The 19,941-nt window shown below is 45.1% G+C and overlaps 1 protein-coding gene across 1 annotated transcript in view; it reads right to left on the bottom strand.

The window, feature by feature from the left end:
* Positions 1–10,643: 10,643 nt before the first annotated feature.
* Positions 10,644–19,941, bottom strand: part of LOC119394945 (Down syndrome cell adhesion molecule homolog) — a 123,617-nt gene continuing 114,319 nt past the window's right edge. Inside the window, 3 exon segments of the mRNA XM_049416025.1 lie at positions 10,644–10,666; positions 11,348–11,502; positions 19,713–19,827. Coding sequence (XP_049271982.1) covers positions 10,644–10,666; positions 11,348–11,502; positions 19,713–19,827 — 293 coding nt within the window.

Genomic DNA, 19,941 nt, shown 5'->3' with positions numbered 1-19,941 from the left:
TCTACGACGTTTCGTCTTTTCCTGCATTTTCTCTCTCTATCTTTTCTCCGCCAAGATTCTCCCGCGTCATCGCTTATAATCGCCGCTGTCAGCGCCCTCCTCCGGCAGCCGTCGATCTTGCGCGTAGATTGTTTCGTTTTAATTTTTAAGGGCGAAGCTCCTTAAAGTGGCACCCGTTCGTCCCTCGTAGTGCGTAACCAGTCGTAACGCTAGTACCAGATCTTGACCTCCAAGGTGGTGCCGGTGGGAGATTTCTCCTGTGGTCGATTCCACGAAAGATCGAAAAACGGTGTATATTTGATGTTTCCGATTTTCCTGATAATTTTGTATGTTGTGCACATATGACTGCACAGCACGAAATCGCAGTTCGTTTTCAAATAAAATTTTTTTTTCAACACAGCAAAATTCGACAAGTGTCGCCGGTCGACGACGACCATTTTACGAAGAGTGCGTTTTCGTAACTTCGGAACCATGCTGGCAGCTACTCAAGCTATATATTACAAATATCTTTCTTTTGAGCGGAAGTAGAAGTAAAGAGGAAATAGCTCTTATCATTTCATGGAATTCTGAGCAAATTATGTATTTTTAAAAATTCACGAAAAACGCTGCGTTTTTGAAAATTAGTCGAATTTGGGACGCTATGGCTACTTCTGTGAACATCTTGGCTTGTTCATATTTGCAGTATGAATAGGCCTTTATGTGACTAATGAACTTCTGCATTTGTATTTCTCTAATAATTTTCAAGAGAGAGAGAGAGAGAAACTTTATTTGCGTATAACGCGGAGCAAAGCAAATGGTCGGGCCCCTATTCCAGGGCTCCGCTGGCCCTTGCCATCTTCTCTGCCCGTTGGATCAGACAAAGCTGATCATCAAAGGCCGAGCTGGACAGCAGTGCCTCCCATTTTTCCTCTGTGTTATTCATGTTGTGGTGTTCTTCGTTGTGAAGTGTACACTCCCATGTAATGTGAAACAGAGTTGGTGGGGCCCCGCACCACGGACATATATCTCTGTATGCTGTGGGGTAGAATTTTCAAAGTAGTAAATTTTCATGCTCGAAACACCAAAAAGAGAAAAGTGCTCCTTGATTCAAAAATCTATAATAAAAAAACCCAATCTCAATTTTCTTCAAAGTCCCCCAAAATGTTCTCAAAGGACTGCAGAATGATATTATGAAAAAACATGTTGCATCATTTTTATTAGAACAAAAGCAGAAAATGTCAAATATTGTGTTTCCAGAGCGCGGTGGCTACTGCGTAAAGGACATCTCTAGTAACAAGAAAATACAGTAACACGTCTTTTTTCTTCTGTGAGCTTCGCTAAACAACAGTAATGATCTATTGTCGGAAAGTGGGATCTGTTTTGTAAAGAAAACAAGAGCGGTCCAATTAAATGCATTTGCGACACCACTTATATTCCTCGTCGACGGGCAGCACGGACATTTTGATTTCTCTAGATAATTTTTTTTTGAGTAAATGCGCTTATATAAAAGCAAGAAAGCTAAACGCGAAATTTGTGTAGCTGAGTCGATCATGCATTGTAAGAATGTGAGAAATCACAAATGGCGACAGTGGTGAACGGCGAGTACCGCAGTGCAACCTATAAGCACAACAGCCACACATGGTTTGCCAGGCTTTGTCGCTCTGCACGAGAAAATGCTGGGGTGTCGATTGCGTTGGTTACACGATACATTTCTCACCGCTCGTCGCTCTCCCGCCCGGTCTCTGGATCCCCACCGTGCGGATCGGGCGGCGGATCGAGTGGCCCGCGCTACACGCCTTCGTGTAAACGGAGTAGCATGAGTTACGCGGACAGGTGCAAAGGGCGGCGCGATAGACGCCCGCGTGAGCAGACGACAGCAACGAGCACGGCTGTGCCAGTCAGCCAAACACCACCTGAGATAGAAGTTAAGCATCCAAATTGTGCTTCGCTTTGATGCGATCACTGTCCTACGCTCTGAAGGTGGCTATGGGTATGCGTTATAGCCATGACCGATATTTTGTACGGAATGTCTCATGGTGCACAAAAAGAAAATTCCGCTGCAGTGAAATTTTCGTTATGTAGAAGATATCGGATCGAGTCTCTTTTGCGGAGGGTCATGAAGTAGGATGCGCGCTCAATTCAAGAGGGAGACCAGATCTGCCAGCACTGCTTCAAGAGATACGAGGAGATGCAAAACAAAGCAGATGCAATGCAAACAAAACGTGTTTTGTCCGTGGCCAGAACTGCTGCCACCAATCTTCACGTAATCGATTCTTTTTAAACTCTGCATTGATCACATAAGGTTTGACAATGTACACATTTGGGCCAACAAAAACCACACCTCTTGGCGACCGCGCTCTCCAGAAATTCATTTCCATTCATGAAGAGACCTTGGCTTTTATACTAATCTCTCAATTCTGGCACAGCACAACAGCATAAGAGATGCATGGAGGGAATACGTCCTTTAGCACTCAAGATATGAATTATACTCAACTGAAATAGATGAAAGAAAAGGAGGCTACAACTGAAAGTGCCTACTGTGGACTGAGGGATGTCTAACACTGGCGTGAAGTCGCAAACCACGCGAATGCATTTAATTGGAACGGTCTTTTCTTTACAAAACAGTTCCCAATTTCCGACCATAGATCATTACTGTTGTTTAGTGAAGCTCAGAGAAGAAAAAAGACGTGTTACTGTATTTTCTTGTTACTAGAGATGTCCTTTACGCAGTAGCCACCACGCTCTGGAAACACAATGTTTGACATTTTCTGCTTTTGTTCTAATAAAAATGATGCAACATGTTTTTTCATAATATCATTCTGCAGTCCTTTGAGAACATTTTGGGGGACTTTGAAGAAAATTGAGATTGGGTTTTTTTTATTATAGATTTTTGAATCAAGGAGCACTTTTCTCTTTTTGGTGTTTCGAGCATGAAAATTTACTACTTTGAAAATTATTAGAGAAATACAAATGCAGAAGTTCATTATTCACATAAAGGCCTATTCATACTGCAAATATGAACAAGCCAAGATGTTCACAGAAGTAGCCATAGCGTCCCAAATTCGACTAATTTTCAAAAACGCAGCGTTTTTCGTGAATTTTTAAAAATACATAATTTGCTCAGAATTCCATGAAATGATAAGAGCTATTTCCTCTTTACTTCTACTTCCGCTCAAAAGAAAGATATTTGTAATATATAGCTTGAGTAGCTGCCAGCATGGTTCCGAAGTTACGAAAATGCACTCTTCGTAAAATGGTCGTCGTCGACCGGCGACACTTGTCGAATTTTGCTGTGTTGAAAAAAATTTTTATTTGAAAACGAACTGCGATTTCGTGCTGTGCAGTCATATGTGCACAACATACAAAATTATCAGGAAAATCGGAAACATCAAATATACACCGTTTTTCGATCTTTCGTGGAATCGACCCTGTGCGTTGTTGAACAATAAAAAATTCGCAGCGTGCGCGTTAACTAAAAGCCGAATTCTTCTGTATCTCATTCCCCATTAGCAGCCATTGGCATGTTCCAGTAGGAAACGTTAGTAGAAGTAGAAGTGTAAGTGTTAGCTAAAAGCCGACTTCTTCTGTCTCTCATTCCCATTAGCAGCCATTGTTGACCTCCAAGGTAGTGCCTGGTGAGATTTCTCCTGTGCGTGATTAAACAATAAAAATTTTGTTCAAAACGCCGTTGATTGATGAAATAAAACAATGAAAGACGCCAAATGTTTTCTAAAAGCAAAACGAAAAGACGCCAGATGTTTCTAAAGCAAAACGAAAAGACGCCACCTGCTTAACGAAAGACGCCAGATGTTTTCTAAAGCAATGCTTTTCTAAACAATGAAAATTCACAGCGTACATGTAAAAATTAAAGTGAGCTGCAAGTCGTCATAACTCTCATCGAAACTTTAGTATAAACGCGCCCGATCTCACGTCGGTGATGATGTACCGGGCAGAATTCGCGGAAGATTCATGGTTTACCGATGAACCTCCGCAGCTTCGCCCACTCATCATCATTCACTCCGTGGATATGCTGTGATTTTTTTCTTCCGTGTTGTCCTTCGCTTTTTTCGCCCTCAGGATTGCCATGCTGTTTTATATATTTCTGCCGCTTTCTCCGGGTCACATTACCTGTTTACTTATTCACTTCCTCAACACACATTTTCCCGCTCTTCCTCCACGCCCCTACGTCTTGCATTCGTTACAGGAACGCATACATACCTCCGTGCGGGCCTTATTCGATTCTGTCTCACACCCAAGCGTCGCACTGAAATCGCCACGCCGCGTGCGTCGCGGCCACATCTTGGCTTAACGGTCTCTTCGCCTATGCCAGCCGCCACAGTACCCTCATCCTATCCCTCTTTCCTCTTTCTCTGCAGCATCCATTCTTGCATTCGCATATTACACTACTCCTCCGTCTTTCTCAGCCCATTCCTTGCCTTCCATGCTCACTGCTCCGGAAAGGCGCGTCTTTTCTTTATCACTTTTCTTTATCCCTTTTCTTTGTGTCTAGTTCCTTTCACTGTACGCCATCCTCCAACGTCACGGGCCCCTAGGCGCTGCTTTTAGCGGCGCCCGACGACGCTCCTTCGCTTTCTATTGTTTGGAAAGAGGCGGAACATTCATGAAATGCATTTCCTGCTTCTTCATGTCTTTCCGGGCTACGCCGCGTGACGTGGGCGCGCCTCAAAAAAACAAAATCACAGCATATCCACGGAGTGAATGACGATGAGTGGGCGAAGCTGCGGAGGTTCATCGGTAAACCGTGAATCTTCCGTGAATTCTGCCCAGTACATCATCACCGACGTGAGATCGGGCGCGTTTATACTAAAGGTTCGATGAGTTATGACGACTTGCAGCTCACTTTAATTTTACATGTACGCTGTGACAGACAGACAGACAGACAGACAGACAAACAACTTTATTGTGGTCCTGAGAGGCAAGGCAGCGGGCCAACTAGGTAGGCCCCCACCCAGCCGTTGGCTAGTCCCATGTCGGAACAGAGAGGCCATGCCTCTCCGCTCTTTCACGAGCCCTCTGGACAGCCTGAAGCTGGACGTCTTGTCTGGGGTCTGTGATTGCCGCCGTCCAGTCTTCTTCTCTTTTAAAATCCTGTAACGCAGGGCACTGCCAGAGCATGTGACTCAAGGAGTCAAATTCACCACAATCTGGGCAAAAGGGGCTTTCCGAGCATGTACGCTGTGAATTTTCATTGTTTAGAAAACCATTGCTTCAGAAAACATCTGGCGTCTTTCGTTGGTTTATTTCATCAATCAATGGCGTTTTGAACAAAATTTTTATTGTTTAATCACGCACAGGAGAAATCTCACCAGGCACTACCTTGGAGGTAAACAATGGCTGCTAATGGGAATGAGAGACAGAAGAAGTCGGCTTTTAGCTAACACTTACACTTCTACTTCTACTAACGTTTCCTACTGGAACATGCCAATGGCTGCTAATGGGGAATGAGAGACAGAAGAATTCGGCTTTTAGTTAACGCGCACGCTGCGAATGTTTTATTGCTCAACAACGCACAGGAAAAATCTCCCACCGGCACCGCCTTGGAGGTCGAGATCTGATACTAGCGTTACGACTGGTTACGCACTACTACGACTACGAGGGACAAACGGGTGCCGCCTTAAGGAGCTTCGCCCCTAAAACTTGTCTACGTCTCGGAGCTGCTTTGCGTTGCCTGTTTATACACCCGTACTAACAGGAGTGGCCCACCTGCCGCGTGTTTTTCGCGCCAATCTAGGCTCACAGCTTGACCATAGCTAAACAATTGAATGACCGACAGGCCAAATAGCTGCAATCAATCAATCAATCAATCAATCAATCAATCAATCAATCAATCAATCAATCAACCAATCAATCAATCAATCAATCAATCAATCAATCTTTAAGATAAAGCTTTATCTCGGCCGTATTTACCTGACTGCATAGGAACGGAGAAATCATTTTTATCGGTAACCAATGCGCCAATCTTGATGAAGTTTGTCGAATGGAAAGCTAAAAGCTTAGTGGCCGTGAGCAGCCATGGCATCTAGCAGTGATGTTTTGACAAACTAAATATTGAAAGAGTTCGGCAAATCCCACGCCTTGTGGTAATTCGGTTTTATGCGAAGCAGTCAGCAAGCACTTTTATGCTGCATTTTATGGCTTTTGTACCAAGCGTTACGAGGTGGATCGACGTGTTTTTGCAAGTGCAGTAGCTGTGTGCACATCGTGGGCTTACCAGGCACGTCGACAACTCTGGCCTTTCAAGGGTAACTTAGGCTGCGACGACGTTAAGTAGATGCGTCAGTATTATCAAAGCTAAGTTCACTTTATGGTGCAATCACGTGAATATCATATGTAACTTTCCTTAATGCATTCCTCCGGGGTCGAGCAATGCTTCAATATAGCTTGCGGAATCATACAAATGCAATGTTTATTATACTGCTATAAAAGTGGAGCAACGCTGGAACCACACACGCTAACCTGACATGATGTCTGTATCGTCGGAGTACATATGTAGTGTTCATTTCTTTCTTGTAAAATTAGATAGCCAACACCACAACCAGAATTGACTTTGCACCGACATTGCGCCTGCATAGGATGTTTTCCCAAACCAATTTATAGACCTGGCGTGACTCTGTGGTAGAATACCCGATTGCCAGTTAGAATGGTTGGGTTCGATTCCTGCTGCGATCCTAATTTTTATTCTTTCCATTCGTCGGGTCAATGCTACCGATGTCGGTTTTTCTTAAAGGGACCGACAACTGATTTTTCTCGACCGAGTTTTTTACGTCGCGACCGGAAGCTCACCCTTCGTAGCGTTTGTAGCTGCAGTGGTTTATCCGAAAAGCACGTAGTTATTTTATAAGTAGTATTTTTCGATCTGAAAGGCTCCAAATACGCATGCAGGCTTGATCCAGCAACGCTCAGAATTGATAGCGATGCCGCTAGCCCTTGTGAAAGCTGTCGTTGTTCTGCTTTCGCAGGAGTTACTGTAACTATGCTTAACCACCTTCATTTTGAGCTCTCCAACCATTTTGGAAAATAGCAAGCTGTTACATGAGATTTGTGGCTTTATACATCTTCGCGGTATTTGTACAGCGTTGTGTGCGCCTGCGTCCAAGGTTTCCTGCGCCTGTGTCATGGATCGCTTGTCCCGGCGTCGTTACTCTCTCGATACACGAGCCAAGCCAAGTAATCGAAAACGTAACTGTGCATATGCACGGCCGCACCGAGTAGCAGCGCGCGTCATTTTTGAGACGAAGTGTAGGTAGCAAAACTATGTCGCTTCAAAATCTTAGCGAGCTGGAAACTGCGTGCACGGTTGCATGAGCACGCTGAAAAGTTGCTCAAGACACGCTGACGAGCATGGGATCATTACGTCACGCGAAGGCAGCGCCACTTTAATGCATGCTACTAACGCAGGCCTATATGTACATTATTATGGAGTAATACCTTTTAATATAAAGAAACGAAGAACATTTTAGTACTAACAAAAAAATCGACGATCGCGTACAGCAATCAACGGTCAGGTGGCCGTCTTCATCGCATCATTCATGTTTTTTGCCGCCAGAGGCGCCACAGGTCATTTTTCGCGACTTTCAATTAAGAAATAAAAATTTAAATCCATCTCTCACGAAAAAAACAGGGTTGGTTTGAGTCAGTGCAACGGACAATCTTTACTTCACTGGAGTCAACTCGTTTCATATTCTGGGTAGTTGTCGGTCCCTTTAACGCCCTCGCATTTAAATTACCAGTATCTGTTCGCGGCGTTCGGGGTAGATATAAACTGTCAGTCACCTGTGGCCCATACCCGTACACCGCGGCCCGTTGTAAGCGGGTATGTGCCACACGTCTCTGGAGTAAAGGGTTTGACGACGTGCGCGACAGGATTTTCACGTTATTCATGCCATGACCCCACAGTCTTATTCGTCAGATCATCTTACCCTCCCGTGCCAATTTTGCTCTACACCATGGCGACCACGAGAGCACCGAGACGTAGGCGGCTAAATAGATAGATAGATAGATAGATAGATAGATAGATAGATAGATAGATAGATAGATAGATAGATAGATAGATAGATAGATAGATAGATAGATAGATAGATAGATAGATAGATAGATAGATAGATAGATAGATAGATAGATAGATAGATAGATAGATAGATAGATAGATAGATAGATAGATAGATAGATAGATAGATAGATAGATAGATAGATGGAAACGCTCAAAGTGTCAAAGGTTTCCTAAGAAATGCTTCGCATTTAAGATAAAATAACCACGTATCGGCGCTCGTGAGCACTATAACTGCATAGATATTTACGTCAGAAAGCAGGATATTGGCTATGACCGAAAGTGCGTGGCTCTGAATTTCAGTTAGGACCATAGATACTCCAGTACTAGCCGAAATTGTCATTTATTGGGGCTCTTCCACGCCGCGCTGAAATCGTGCTCCAAGGGAGCGCGCGCTTTCCCTTTCCGCGAACGCGGGCTCGTTGGAGCGCATAAATTTGAAATGAATGACGACGGTGCAAACGGGGCCTATGCCCAAGCTAGATTCAATTGCCTCTTCTCTTCTTCAGTGAAGCGTTGAAAAGTTGTATGTATGGGACGAATAAAAGGTTTCAAGGAATACGTTAGACGCTAACCGTCGATTGAGACTGCCTTCGATAGGAAGCTTTCATAAGCTTTCTTTTTTTTTTCTCCTGGAGCATCTTCGCTCGATCGTGTTCCGAAAAAAGGCGGCTCACAAAATAACAACGGCAGCGGCCTCAAGGTGAAGGGCGGCCGCTGCGGTTGCTGATGTTTCGCATGCGTAATGTTCAGTTTGCGATACGTTCGCGAAATACAAAAAATCTCTTACGCGCAGTTGCATTATGCAAGCGAGCGGCTTAAGAACACGATAATTCGTTTTCGAGTTGCATCCCCGTTCGATTCTACCAGTATGGCGTGTCCAGGTTCGGCATGTCAAATAAGCGCTGCCAATTTCGTCAAACTCCATATAGTGATGCAATATATGGTGCCTGAAATATGGCGGGCATAACATATTTCAGGCTTGCGCGATTGAATGCCGTGCTCGCGTTACCCAGAAGCATCGCGATTAATGTTAGTGGCTGTTACTCAGAGGAAACCGTTGCTGTTTTGCAAGTTCTGAACAGCACACTACTTTAACGAGGGTTGGCGACATCACGGAATTGTGGTTTGTGCGTAACCCTTACCTTTGACTTTGGGCGCGTTCGCTCCCTTCACGGTGTTCCGATTGATCCATCCTAGCGTGATGCTGTTTGACGTTGTCGACAGCACGCTCACGGAGGCAGGTCTCCGAGGAGCTGCGAAGGTGATAAGAAAAATGTTCTTTCGAGAGACGAGATTATCGTTACATAATAGTGTACAGTTCCCGCAGTATTTCAGGGCCGTTCATAATATGAATGCTTGTCACCTTGAAAACGATACGGGAGCTTGAACTCTCACGTTAGAAAATGAAGAAATTGGCGACACAAAGGGTTACTGATAGCCATTGCTGGAATTAATATAGAAAGCACCCGATACACTTCCTACAATGAAGGCGTAACGGAATGGACGATATTTCGAGCCTAACGTAAGTGTGCCTACCTTACAATCGATGTCGCTGGAGAGGTGGCTTCACAAAGCCGTATACTGTAACACTTGATCTACCGGTCTATGCCTTTGGGCATGTCGTAAAGATTGCGTACAAGAAGCGACGACAACGCGGACGTCATTGTGCCCTATTTGTTTTATGAGTTATATTGACATTTGACATCAATTTTTACTGTTGGTTGGTATTAGACATTGTTGATTTTATTGTATTTATATCATTTTCTATTTTTTTCTCTGCAAATAAACATTAGATAGTTCAACCAAACCATGGTGAGCAGTACGCATCTTGTATAAACAATACCCTGTTTTATAGATTGATAGTTGCTCTAATTCGTAAGTTGCGTTATTAATGAATTAAAGAGAACTATACTCACATGTTTGAGATACGTTCACTGTAAAAAAAAACACAATAAAAATGATATAAGTGCAGCGCAGACATGGGGTGTTACTGGCTCGAGTTTATCGAAGTTTAATTATTAAAACTAATAGAAATATGTGACAGCCTCGATTTTACTCTGTAATTGGAATTTCAGTTTGCCAATGAACAGTTAATTTCCACACAATTCTCCGCGAATTTCCCGCGCGACGTGTAACTTTTTCTATCAAACCGCATATAATATTTGAGACTACACGCACTGAACTGAGTTAAGGTCCGAAACGTATAAAGAATTAAGCACATTAATGTTTATCGCACCGTCCTAAATACTTCACAATCTGGATTAAAATGTAAAAGTTGTAAAAGACATCATGTCATCGTGTGGGAATAACCTTTTTAGCACCCATAACAACAGAGAAACAAGCATCTAGTTGAAGCTATTTTTAATAGTTGTAGTTCAGTTGCATCCGCAGTTGTAATGTAGCGCAAGTAATTAGTTTTAACATATTGATTATCGGCGATGTTGCAAGACAAACCCCTCCCTGAAGTTCACTGGACTATTCAATTTGCGTTGCTTTGTTGATGCCGCCGTTAATCCTAACGGATGACCATAGCTAAACAAACGCGCCATGTGGTAGTAATATAGCATGTCGTGCCCACCGCCCGTGCGATAGGCTAGGATAATGAAGGGCGGCCAGCTAAATAGGGTGGACACAAGCCAGAGGGTGGGCAAATGTGACATCAAAGCATCAATTAGTCAAGGACACGCATTGGTAGATACGAACATATGCGGATGCTTGCTGCACACTCACCAGTACGCACAAGGAGGTTAAAAAAATTGCTGGAGTGGCGATTATTGCACAAGAGTGAAGCCGTGCCCACCAAAAGATGGCGGCTGCACCCGCCATCTTAGTAGGGGCAAGATGAACCATCAGCGTTTGGCGAAGGAAAGCGAGCGTTTTCCACGCACGCCAGACGAGTTTAATATGGCAACTTTTACGGGTCAGATACTGCTCCAAGTGTATCTTTGTGTTACTAGTTTCCGTAACTAAGCCTCAAAGTCATGGCAAATGTTATTGGCAATCAGTCGCCAATACTCCTCTGGGCGGGTTACTTTGGTCGGCAACAACGATCTTTTATGTTATAATTAACGTAGTATTTACACTAACAGATCAAAGCCATTTGATCTCCAAGTAGGCACCACTAGAAAAGAGCATGTTTCCGAGCTCTTTGGTGGGCAAAAGCTGGCTTCACTTTCGTTGGCAAGGCGCTGCGAGAGTTTCCACTCCAGAATTTTTTTTTCAACCTCCTTGAGTACGCATAAGTAAATGATGGCAGAGGAAAACTGCGGGAAAGAAGAACCCGACCGGAGTGCTTACCGTGCACTCGGACGGTGTAGTGGACAGCGTCCCTTCCGTACAGGTTGTGCGCGTGGCAGGTGTAGTTGGTGGCGTCAGTTGTGTCGGCGGCCTCGATGTGCAGGGTTCCCGAGGGCAGCACTCGAATACGGTCGCTCTCCCGCATGGGACCGGAACTATACATGAAATGGGAACAACAAATACATGTGTGGATGTAAATAAAGAGCGCAGTGATGAATCACAGTAGTAGTAGTAGTAGTAGTAGTAGTAGTAGTAGTAATAATAATAATAATAATAATAATAATAATAATAATAATAATAATAATAATAATAATAATAATAATAATAATAGTAATAATAATATTAATAAAGTGGCCGCGTATCTGCGTGCTCCGCTGGAAATGCCGTGTAAATACGATAGAGGAGGCGCAGCGTCTACGCTGCGTTAGAGTTACTGTATATGCTACCTTTAGGTAGCATATACAGTGACTAGCTGCGTGAGATATGGACGCCATCTGGAAATACATCGGGAAACATGAGCTTCTGCAGAGTGTTTCCTTCCTCCATGGCAGAGGACGTCCGTCGGTGCGCATAGCATGGCATTTTCAGCGCAGCCGCAGCCGCAGCTTAAGAAACTAGCGTCTTTAGAATTATGTATCTATGTACTTTCTATTAAAGGAACACACCACCTAATACTTACCTAGTGGTGTTGCACCTCAGATATGCGTAATATTTACTTTTTGATCGACAACGTTCACAAGTATGAACAGCCGTACCAGTTCAAGATGGGTGGGCGGTAAGCAAGTGGTTCAACTTTGGCCGCGTGGCTGAGTCGGGTGACAGACAGACAAACAGAAAGACAGACAGACAGACCGAAATTTCTGCGTTTAAGTTCCCCAAGAAAGACTATCGTCTTTAATAATATCACGTCGTAGTGGAGGGCTCCGCAAATTTCGGTCACCTATTCGCCTTTTCGGTCGGTTTCAAGATTGCGATAGCAGCAGCACGTGTTGCATCCCAACAAACTTCCGGTCCCTTCAATTGTCACTGTCTAACGCCGAAGCAGAAAGCGTGCTTTTGAAGTTGTGCCAGAGTATTGAAAGACTCTTTTTCCGTTTTCAGGTAAAAAGAAGGCATTTAAAGTGAAGGACCAACTCTTATAGCGTTGTGTATGCAGCTTAGAAAAATATTTATTTAAATTATTTGACCAGACACAGGGAGAAAAGTGTTCAAACTGTGCCGGTTACTCGCTAAGGCTTTTGTTCCACGCCAACGCTACTCGGCTACGCCGGCGCACAAAACCGGAGGCCGCCCAGCAGCTTTGTTTGTAAACAGCGAAAGGGTCTATAGTCGGTGACAAGCTAAGAATAAAAAGTAAACTGTACCGCTCTCCATTTGTATTATGCGCGTCCAACTACGGCTGCTCTTTACCATGACGTAACGGTTAAGACGAACCAATGAAAAATGCAACATGGCGCCGTTCGCGACGAGAGGCGAGGTACCGCTGCACCGAGACCGAGACCCGTCAATTCGAATTTCCTGCTGTGTTTGTTTCTTCCAGAAGAAGCTTTTTCCTACTGTTAACCGCACGTACCCAGCATCATCCTCGCCGGTCGCCATCCGATGCATTTGAATCTTGTGAGTGGGTTGCGTTTGAAGTGCATCGAAGCGGCAGCAGCCCGGAGTGTTTTACAACGCTTGGGTGCGTTCCGTCGTTTCGGCAGCGTCAAGTTGCAACACGACGTGTGTTCCTCCATCGCTCGGATACATCAAGAATATCGCCTGAGGGTCACCACATCGGCGATTGTCGTCTCGTTCATTCGTGTGCAGTGAGGTGAAAGTAAGTCGGAATGTGCGCATCTGTGTACGATTTACCGCCCGCAAAAGCCATAGGCGTTGCTACATGTGCGCGTGTGTGTGTGTTACTTGGAGCTCGCAACGTGGGAATCTTGGTGATCTATTGTGATATACGCCGTGCTGTGCGCATATATAAGTGACGCATGTGCGGAAAAGCGTGATAGAAAGAAAGCGACCAACACAGCCCGTTAGCGCAACACAGTGCGAAAGTAAACAAACCAGGTGTGGAGAATATGCAGTGGTGTGTGCATTATAAGAAGATAATTGTGGTCATTTGGTGCGTGTGTGATTATGCGACGTGTGTCTATTGGCGTACTTGCATCGTCTTAATGGTGCTAGCTTGAAGTGCCCGTCGCGTAAGTATCGCGCTCGATGCACGGACGCCTTGCAATGAAAAACGCCGTGCGAGGTAATCGTTGTCTACAAACCGTGAAATGATGCACTCGCTGTGACACGTCGATTGCATGGATTGTTATTGTGACTGAAATTACGCCGCTAAAATTATTGAGTGAAAAAAAGAAAAAAAAGTCAGTTTCGCCGCAACGGCGAAGCAATGAATGCGATAGCAATAAATTGTAATGTAACGCGAAGAATGGAAAGCAGCTCGAAATTGCCAGCGCGTCGCTCGAGCCCAAAGGACGCACGAAAGGAACGCACACAGGACGAGCGCGAACTAATTGTCACTTTTGTTACTTATTTCTGTTTGAACAGCGCGCTCCTTTCGCAAACGCGGCCGCTGCAGCGATCGAAGCGAAGCACCCCACCGGCCGCCCCTTAAACGACCACGCCCTGTAGATCGGAGAGCAACGGCGATCGCAGGAGCGGCGCGCGCACGTCGCGCCACCTATGTAGCCACTAAGAAAGCATGCTGAATTACATGATGTATATAAACAGCGCGCCGTTAGCTCGCTGAAAGACGGGGCTGTCGTGGCCTAACGTCTAACGCGGCGGGCTGCAAATCGCGAGGTCGCCCGTTCGATTCCGCGCGTCGGAAAGATTTTCTGAATTATTTTTTTTATGGCTTTTCTATATATATACATACTTATACATATGCGGTGAATGACGGCGACGGGGACGGACATTTTCCAGCCGAGACTGTCCATATAATTGCTATCGCAATAAAAAGCTTTCGTTTTTAATGGCGTTGCATCATACTTCACGATATCATATTTGGAATTCTTGTTATTGTCTAACATGCGTTTTTTAGCATTCGTGTATATTGTGTGCATGTATTACGCAGTGATAATTTGTTTATATTAAACTCGTGAAGCTTATAGTGCATAGACCCTTTTTTTAAGCGCTTATCCCTTCTTGTGAAGCCTCACCCCCTCACTATGCTTCACGAACAAATGAGGGGGGATCCGGAGAGGTGGGGCTTGACAATGTACACAAGGAATGTACTTACTGATTGTGTCCACCGAGATTATCTATATAAACATCTATATGATTTCATTTTTTTTTCTTTCTTTGAGGACGCACGTGTTTTTTCTATGTCCGAGTGTATACGTGTAGTCTTTTGGCTACTGATTTTTTATTTCGACATTTTTTAAGAGTTATTTTCTTTCTCTCGCTCTACCTGCACGGAGGGCGATGCTTAGAAGTGTATCAAAATCTCGTAAATTCTGCCTTGATAAAGATCGGTCTCCGACCGGAACGTTGACAAATAAACTGTCTTCTGAGAAGCGTGTATCCTTTTCCTGTTAGACTTACAGCAACCGCTGACAGCCTCGTCACAATCTACGTAAATATATAAATATCTGCCTTTGCACAGACACACACATATACAGAAGGTAGGGCCCCCTCTTATAGCAAAAGTGGGTCCCCCTGCTGTAATGCCCACTGGGGCGACACATGTATGTATTAAATAATTAATTAATTAATACATGAACGTTCAAGGGCTTAAGGGGTAATGGCAGTGCCAGTGCAAGTTGTCGAAGCGAGAAACAATCCCACGTAAATCTTTTAGTCAATAGGCAGTTTTAGAATAGCGTACGCTAAGTTAGCGTTAGCGTTTGCGGCCCGCTATTTCCGTCGCTTAACGGGAGCCCGCAAGCGGTTAGCGTACGACGCATGCGCAGTTGCGCGAAAAGCTAACGCAAAGCTTTGCGTACGCTATTCTAAAACTGTCTAATGCCAATTTAGCCGCGTACATCTCCGTGGCGTGAACGTAATGGCAGCGCATGCAATGGCCCCCACAGTTAAACGCCATGTGTGCTACACGCTTTTATTTGGTTGAAACAAGACGTCAAATCAAGCCTTGGCATTTTCTTTAAAGACGATACATGCACGGCGACTAGGGACGCGAATGCGGTATTTATGGCAACACAAGAGTAGAAATTCATAAAGGCAATCTCAGACCATTTCGCCATACTTCGCTTTGAGTCACAGTTGCCATAGTTACGGCAGACAGTGAAGAAAACTAGCGGCGAGAGTTTCGCAAAAAAATTACAAACGACCTTATTAAGTGTGATTAATGTGCCTGTTTTGTTCTGTGAAAACGTAAAATAACGATTCCTTTATTTTAAGTTTAATGTTAAATCTAGCTTTCTTTGTTTTAATACCATAATAGGTACTGCTCAAAAACATCACCTTTGAGATGTACAGTACATCACTTCTTCTTATAGACTCCGAGATGAACGCGGTGGGGGGTGCGATTTAAACAAAAGATATAATGTTGTGCTGGCGCTGAACCCTGTGCCTTCACAATTTATTTTATCTAGATTTGCTTTCTTTATTTCAATATTAGTGCAGTATCAAAAAATAAGGTTTATATGAGTGAAAATTATTGCCATTGTTTAGGAGCTACTTCGTTTGTAGCGCGGATGCATGCAAAATATGAGCAATGCGGCCTTGTGGGCGGAGCTTATATTTATTCTTAGGCTGTCACCGACTATAGGGATCTTTAACGAGTACGTAAATCTAAGTAGGCGAGCTGCAAACGTTTCGCGTCCACTGAGATATTCAAAATTATTCAGCTGGTAAGGACATTGCTAGGATTGTGCCGATATAGGCATCAACTAGATGAGCAGACGCTTTCAAGCCTGTTTCTGGGCAGTAAAACATCATTGCAGACAGGTTGGTCAAGAGAGCGGCTAATTGTTCATAGCACTACGACAACATCACGTAATGTTGATGTTCAAAAGAAAACTGCACTGAAAGAGCGCTAAAATATGATAGAATAGCAATATCTGCCAGGGCCTCTTACGGCATTAACTACAGCGTCTAGCAAGAGGAAGCACGATTTAACACAAAATGGGAAGGGTGGGCGCTAGTGCAATTGAATTAATGCATTTTGTGCAACAATATGTTTGATTTCTTGTAGCAATGTAACTAGGCTATTGCTAGTAAGAAAATCGCTCAGCTTTGAACAATCGCAACATTACTTTATAGGGTAGAGCCGCGTAATTTAATTTTTTATATACAACGAAATTACGCAGCACTTGTATCTCGGCAGAAGAGACTTTCCCCTTCCTAATAAGAAATTGAGTCGAGCGCAGGCATTGACTCTCAGGTTACTCCAGACGGGTTCGTATCCCAGTCCGGCTTTATTACATAAAATTTATCCCGACATTTATCCCAATAGCTCCTGCTGGCACTGCAACGAATTCGCTAGCCTAGACCCCATGCTCTGGCGTTGCCCCTTGTTACGGGGCACAGAACAATCCAATGAAGACAAGTGGCTATCCGCTATCAAGAGCCCCGATGTCGGGGCTCAACTATGGGCTGTCCAGAGGGCTCACGATTCGGCGGTCGGGCTTGGCCTGACTGTCCCAACGTGGGAGCGGCCCGCTGCGCATTGAGTCGTGCACCTCAGAATTTAGAATAAAATTTCGCATCCATCCATCCATCCATATGTTTCTCATTCTGCCGGGTTACAGCAAACATTGTTGGCAGTTAGCGCTCTAAGTTTATTTCATTTCGTTTGTGTCTCCATGTTCCGTGATGTAGTCGTTTTGCTATGTATTATCAACTCTATATACCAAACATCTACCTTTTACTGCAGGATACTATCTTACAGGCGCTAAGGAATACTGTGAGAAAAACTTGGAGCACGCTTGAGATTCGCATTCAAGAGTCGAACCCGATAGCGTGATCGGGCCCCGGGCGCATCGCCTTCAACCGTGCCGCAAGGAGAGGAACGTTTGTGCGCGTAAGACTGGCCATTTCAAGTCATCCTAGAATGCCTACTGCAAGCACAGTTGCGAAGTGCAGACTACGCCATAGTTCTTCCTTTGGCAAATTGGCGAAGTGCCGAATACGCGTCCGTAAGGTGCCACGCGCACCTACGCAGCTGTATACACTTCTGTAATAGGTGGGCAGCTTTAAAGCACCCACTTTTCGCGCAATTTTCATGTTTTGACGTTTGGTGCGATTCCACGATTCTGCCACGCAATATTACATGCATTAAGGAGACTCCTCCTACTACAGAAAATTCTTTTTTTTACTTTTTGTCTTAGGAAGCAGTTTCAAGCTCCATAGTAGAAGACCCACTTGCCGCGCAGTAGGTCTCGGAGCGGTTCTCAATCGGACCGAATATTTTCATTACTTATTTATTTGCATCTATCTCGAACTTTCTCTCACGGACAACGTCGATTTTTCGCTGCAACCAACGACGCCGAAGCCGACGCCAACACCGCAATTTCTCCGAACCGAGCTCTTTATCGCTATTGCATTATTCGCTATTGCAAGTCGGTAAAATAAGAATAAAAAAAGATAATCTAATGAGCACATTCACCCAGAAACGCCAGATCAAAAGAATCAATTATTGACTCCCACTGAAAACGGCTCGATTAATTTGGCTCGAGGCTGAGAGTGGTCCCGCAAACGTTGCTTAGCGATGGCCGGTGATATATATTTTACGTCTTGCGCGGAGCGCTATCACGCGCGCGCAGAGAGCGAGAGATTTCGCACTATTGAACCTTTTTGAAAGAGCGTATAATAGGGAAGGAGAGAGCCCGCGGAAAGTAACGACCAGGAAAGCGGCACAGTTGCTGCCAAATGCCAGCGATTCTTCTTCCTTGCCATTCTCTGGCAGCTGCGATCATTCTGCAAATCCAGCGAGGTGCTTCTGAAGGCAAAGGGAAGAAAGAGAGAGAGGCTTGAATCACACTGAATCTGACGCGCAGCCAAGGAATTCATTGCTCGAGACGCCTGCGCCTCGACTTCCTGTATCCATTTTTCTTTCTTCTTTTCTTTTTTTAACGTTCGCAACTATACGGACAACTTTTTCGAGAGCCAGTGTTAGGACACCCGAGGGCCTGCTGCCCATTCGAAGCGAAATGCCACCGCCTTCGCTAGATTTCCACTCCAGCTCCTAAGGTTAATACGCCGGCGGGTATAGGGGTTCCCGCTCTATGCGAACACATAGCGCGGGCTGTGCACCAAAGCCGCGAGCTCTTTACCGCAGCGCTTTCGCGAACGTATAGGGCCTCTCTGTGAGCTCGCACGCTCATCGGACAATGCCGCGAGACGGTGAAAGCCGGTGTCCGTCTTCTCCCCTCTCCTCTCCACTGCCAGATTCGTTGTCTGCGCCCACGGCCGTTTGCAATGGCCTGAATCTCATCGTTGGCGAAGACAGCGGCCGTCTCTTACAGGATGAACGCGCCTGATACGCGGGACTGCAGAGATGGAACGGACAGGGCAAGGCCTTCTCTCCCATTCTTTGTACTAGCGATCCCAAGGACGAAGACGGCAGACATATTATGAGGCGGGCGGAACGGAATGAAGCCGAGAATGCGAGAGGCAGTCAGGCGAGCGGTTATTATGGCAGGTTTTCTGGTAATGACCTCCACCCGTCGTCGTTTAGAGGCCAGGGAATACGTTGGATGAAGGAAAGGGCGCGGCTTACGAGAGAATAGATGTGAGCGGTAAAAAAGGTAGGCGCATTGTTGGAGGGAGAAGGAGCAATCTGCAGACGAGGATAACTAGCGTGACGGCACGAAGAAACGGCCACCTCGGCTGCCAGTGCCGCGTTGGGGTGAATAAAGGACCTTTGACAGAAATGATGACATAACATAAAAAAGGTCACAGCGCACATCAAATTGACAGAAATGATCACATAACATTAGAAAAGGTCACAGCGCACATCAACCGCCATGCATGCTGTATCTCTGCTTCCTTACGGTGTACACCATGAATGTGAAAGATAAATAAACGGGTACGCGACAGGAGTAAAAGCCATCGCTTCTGAAATGCGACGTACTCTAGAAGGCGGTGTGGTCTCTTTTAGCGTAACATTCATGGTTGGACCCATGACAAAATCCTTGAACATGGTGTTCCAACGTTTCGATAAGGGGTCTTGTCTTCTCCAAAGCAGCAAGACCATTTCTCGTAGCGTTGCCTTCAGCGACCCCCCGTGTTCAAGTATTTTTCATTTCTTCAAGCTTTAATCTTTCTCTGTAGTTCAGCCTTAGCTGAAACCTTAAGACCTTGTTCCCATGCGGTGACAGGAACAAGCGGAAGGACACAAGACGCGTGCTGCTTGCGAACGAGAGCGAACGTAAGGGCTGTGTAGCTGAAGCGTACACACCTTGTCCGCCACTCCCTCACTGGCGTCGGTTGTCCCGCTGTCCTGCAGGGCAGCTCCAGGTCTTGCTTCAGGACAACACTCACCTCCCGGCTGAAGGACGCTATGCGTGCGGGAGCTGCGAAACACAGATATGGTGGGATATACTCGGCGATTCAGAAGCGATGATCGGCAACCCATGCGCCAGCAATGTGCGGTAGGTGATGTCTTGGTGGGCAGGGGGAAGGGGGGG

Source organism: Rhipicephalus sanguineus, chromosome 5 (genome assembly GCF_013339695.2).
Source record: "Rhipicephalus sanguineus isolate Rsan-2018 chromosome 5, BIME_Rsan_1.4, whole genome shotgun sequence".
Taxonomy (NCBI): domain Eukaryota; kingdom Metazoa; phylum Arthropoda; class Arachnida; order Ixodida; family Ixodidae; genus Rhipicephalus; species Rhipicephalus sanguineus.
Note: the sequence above shows the minus strand (reverse complement) of the source record. Positions and strands in the feature narration are given on the sequence as shown.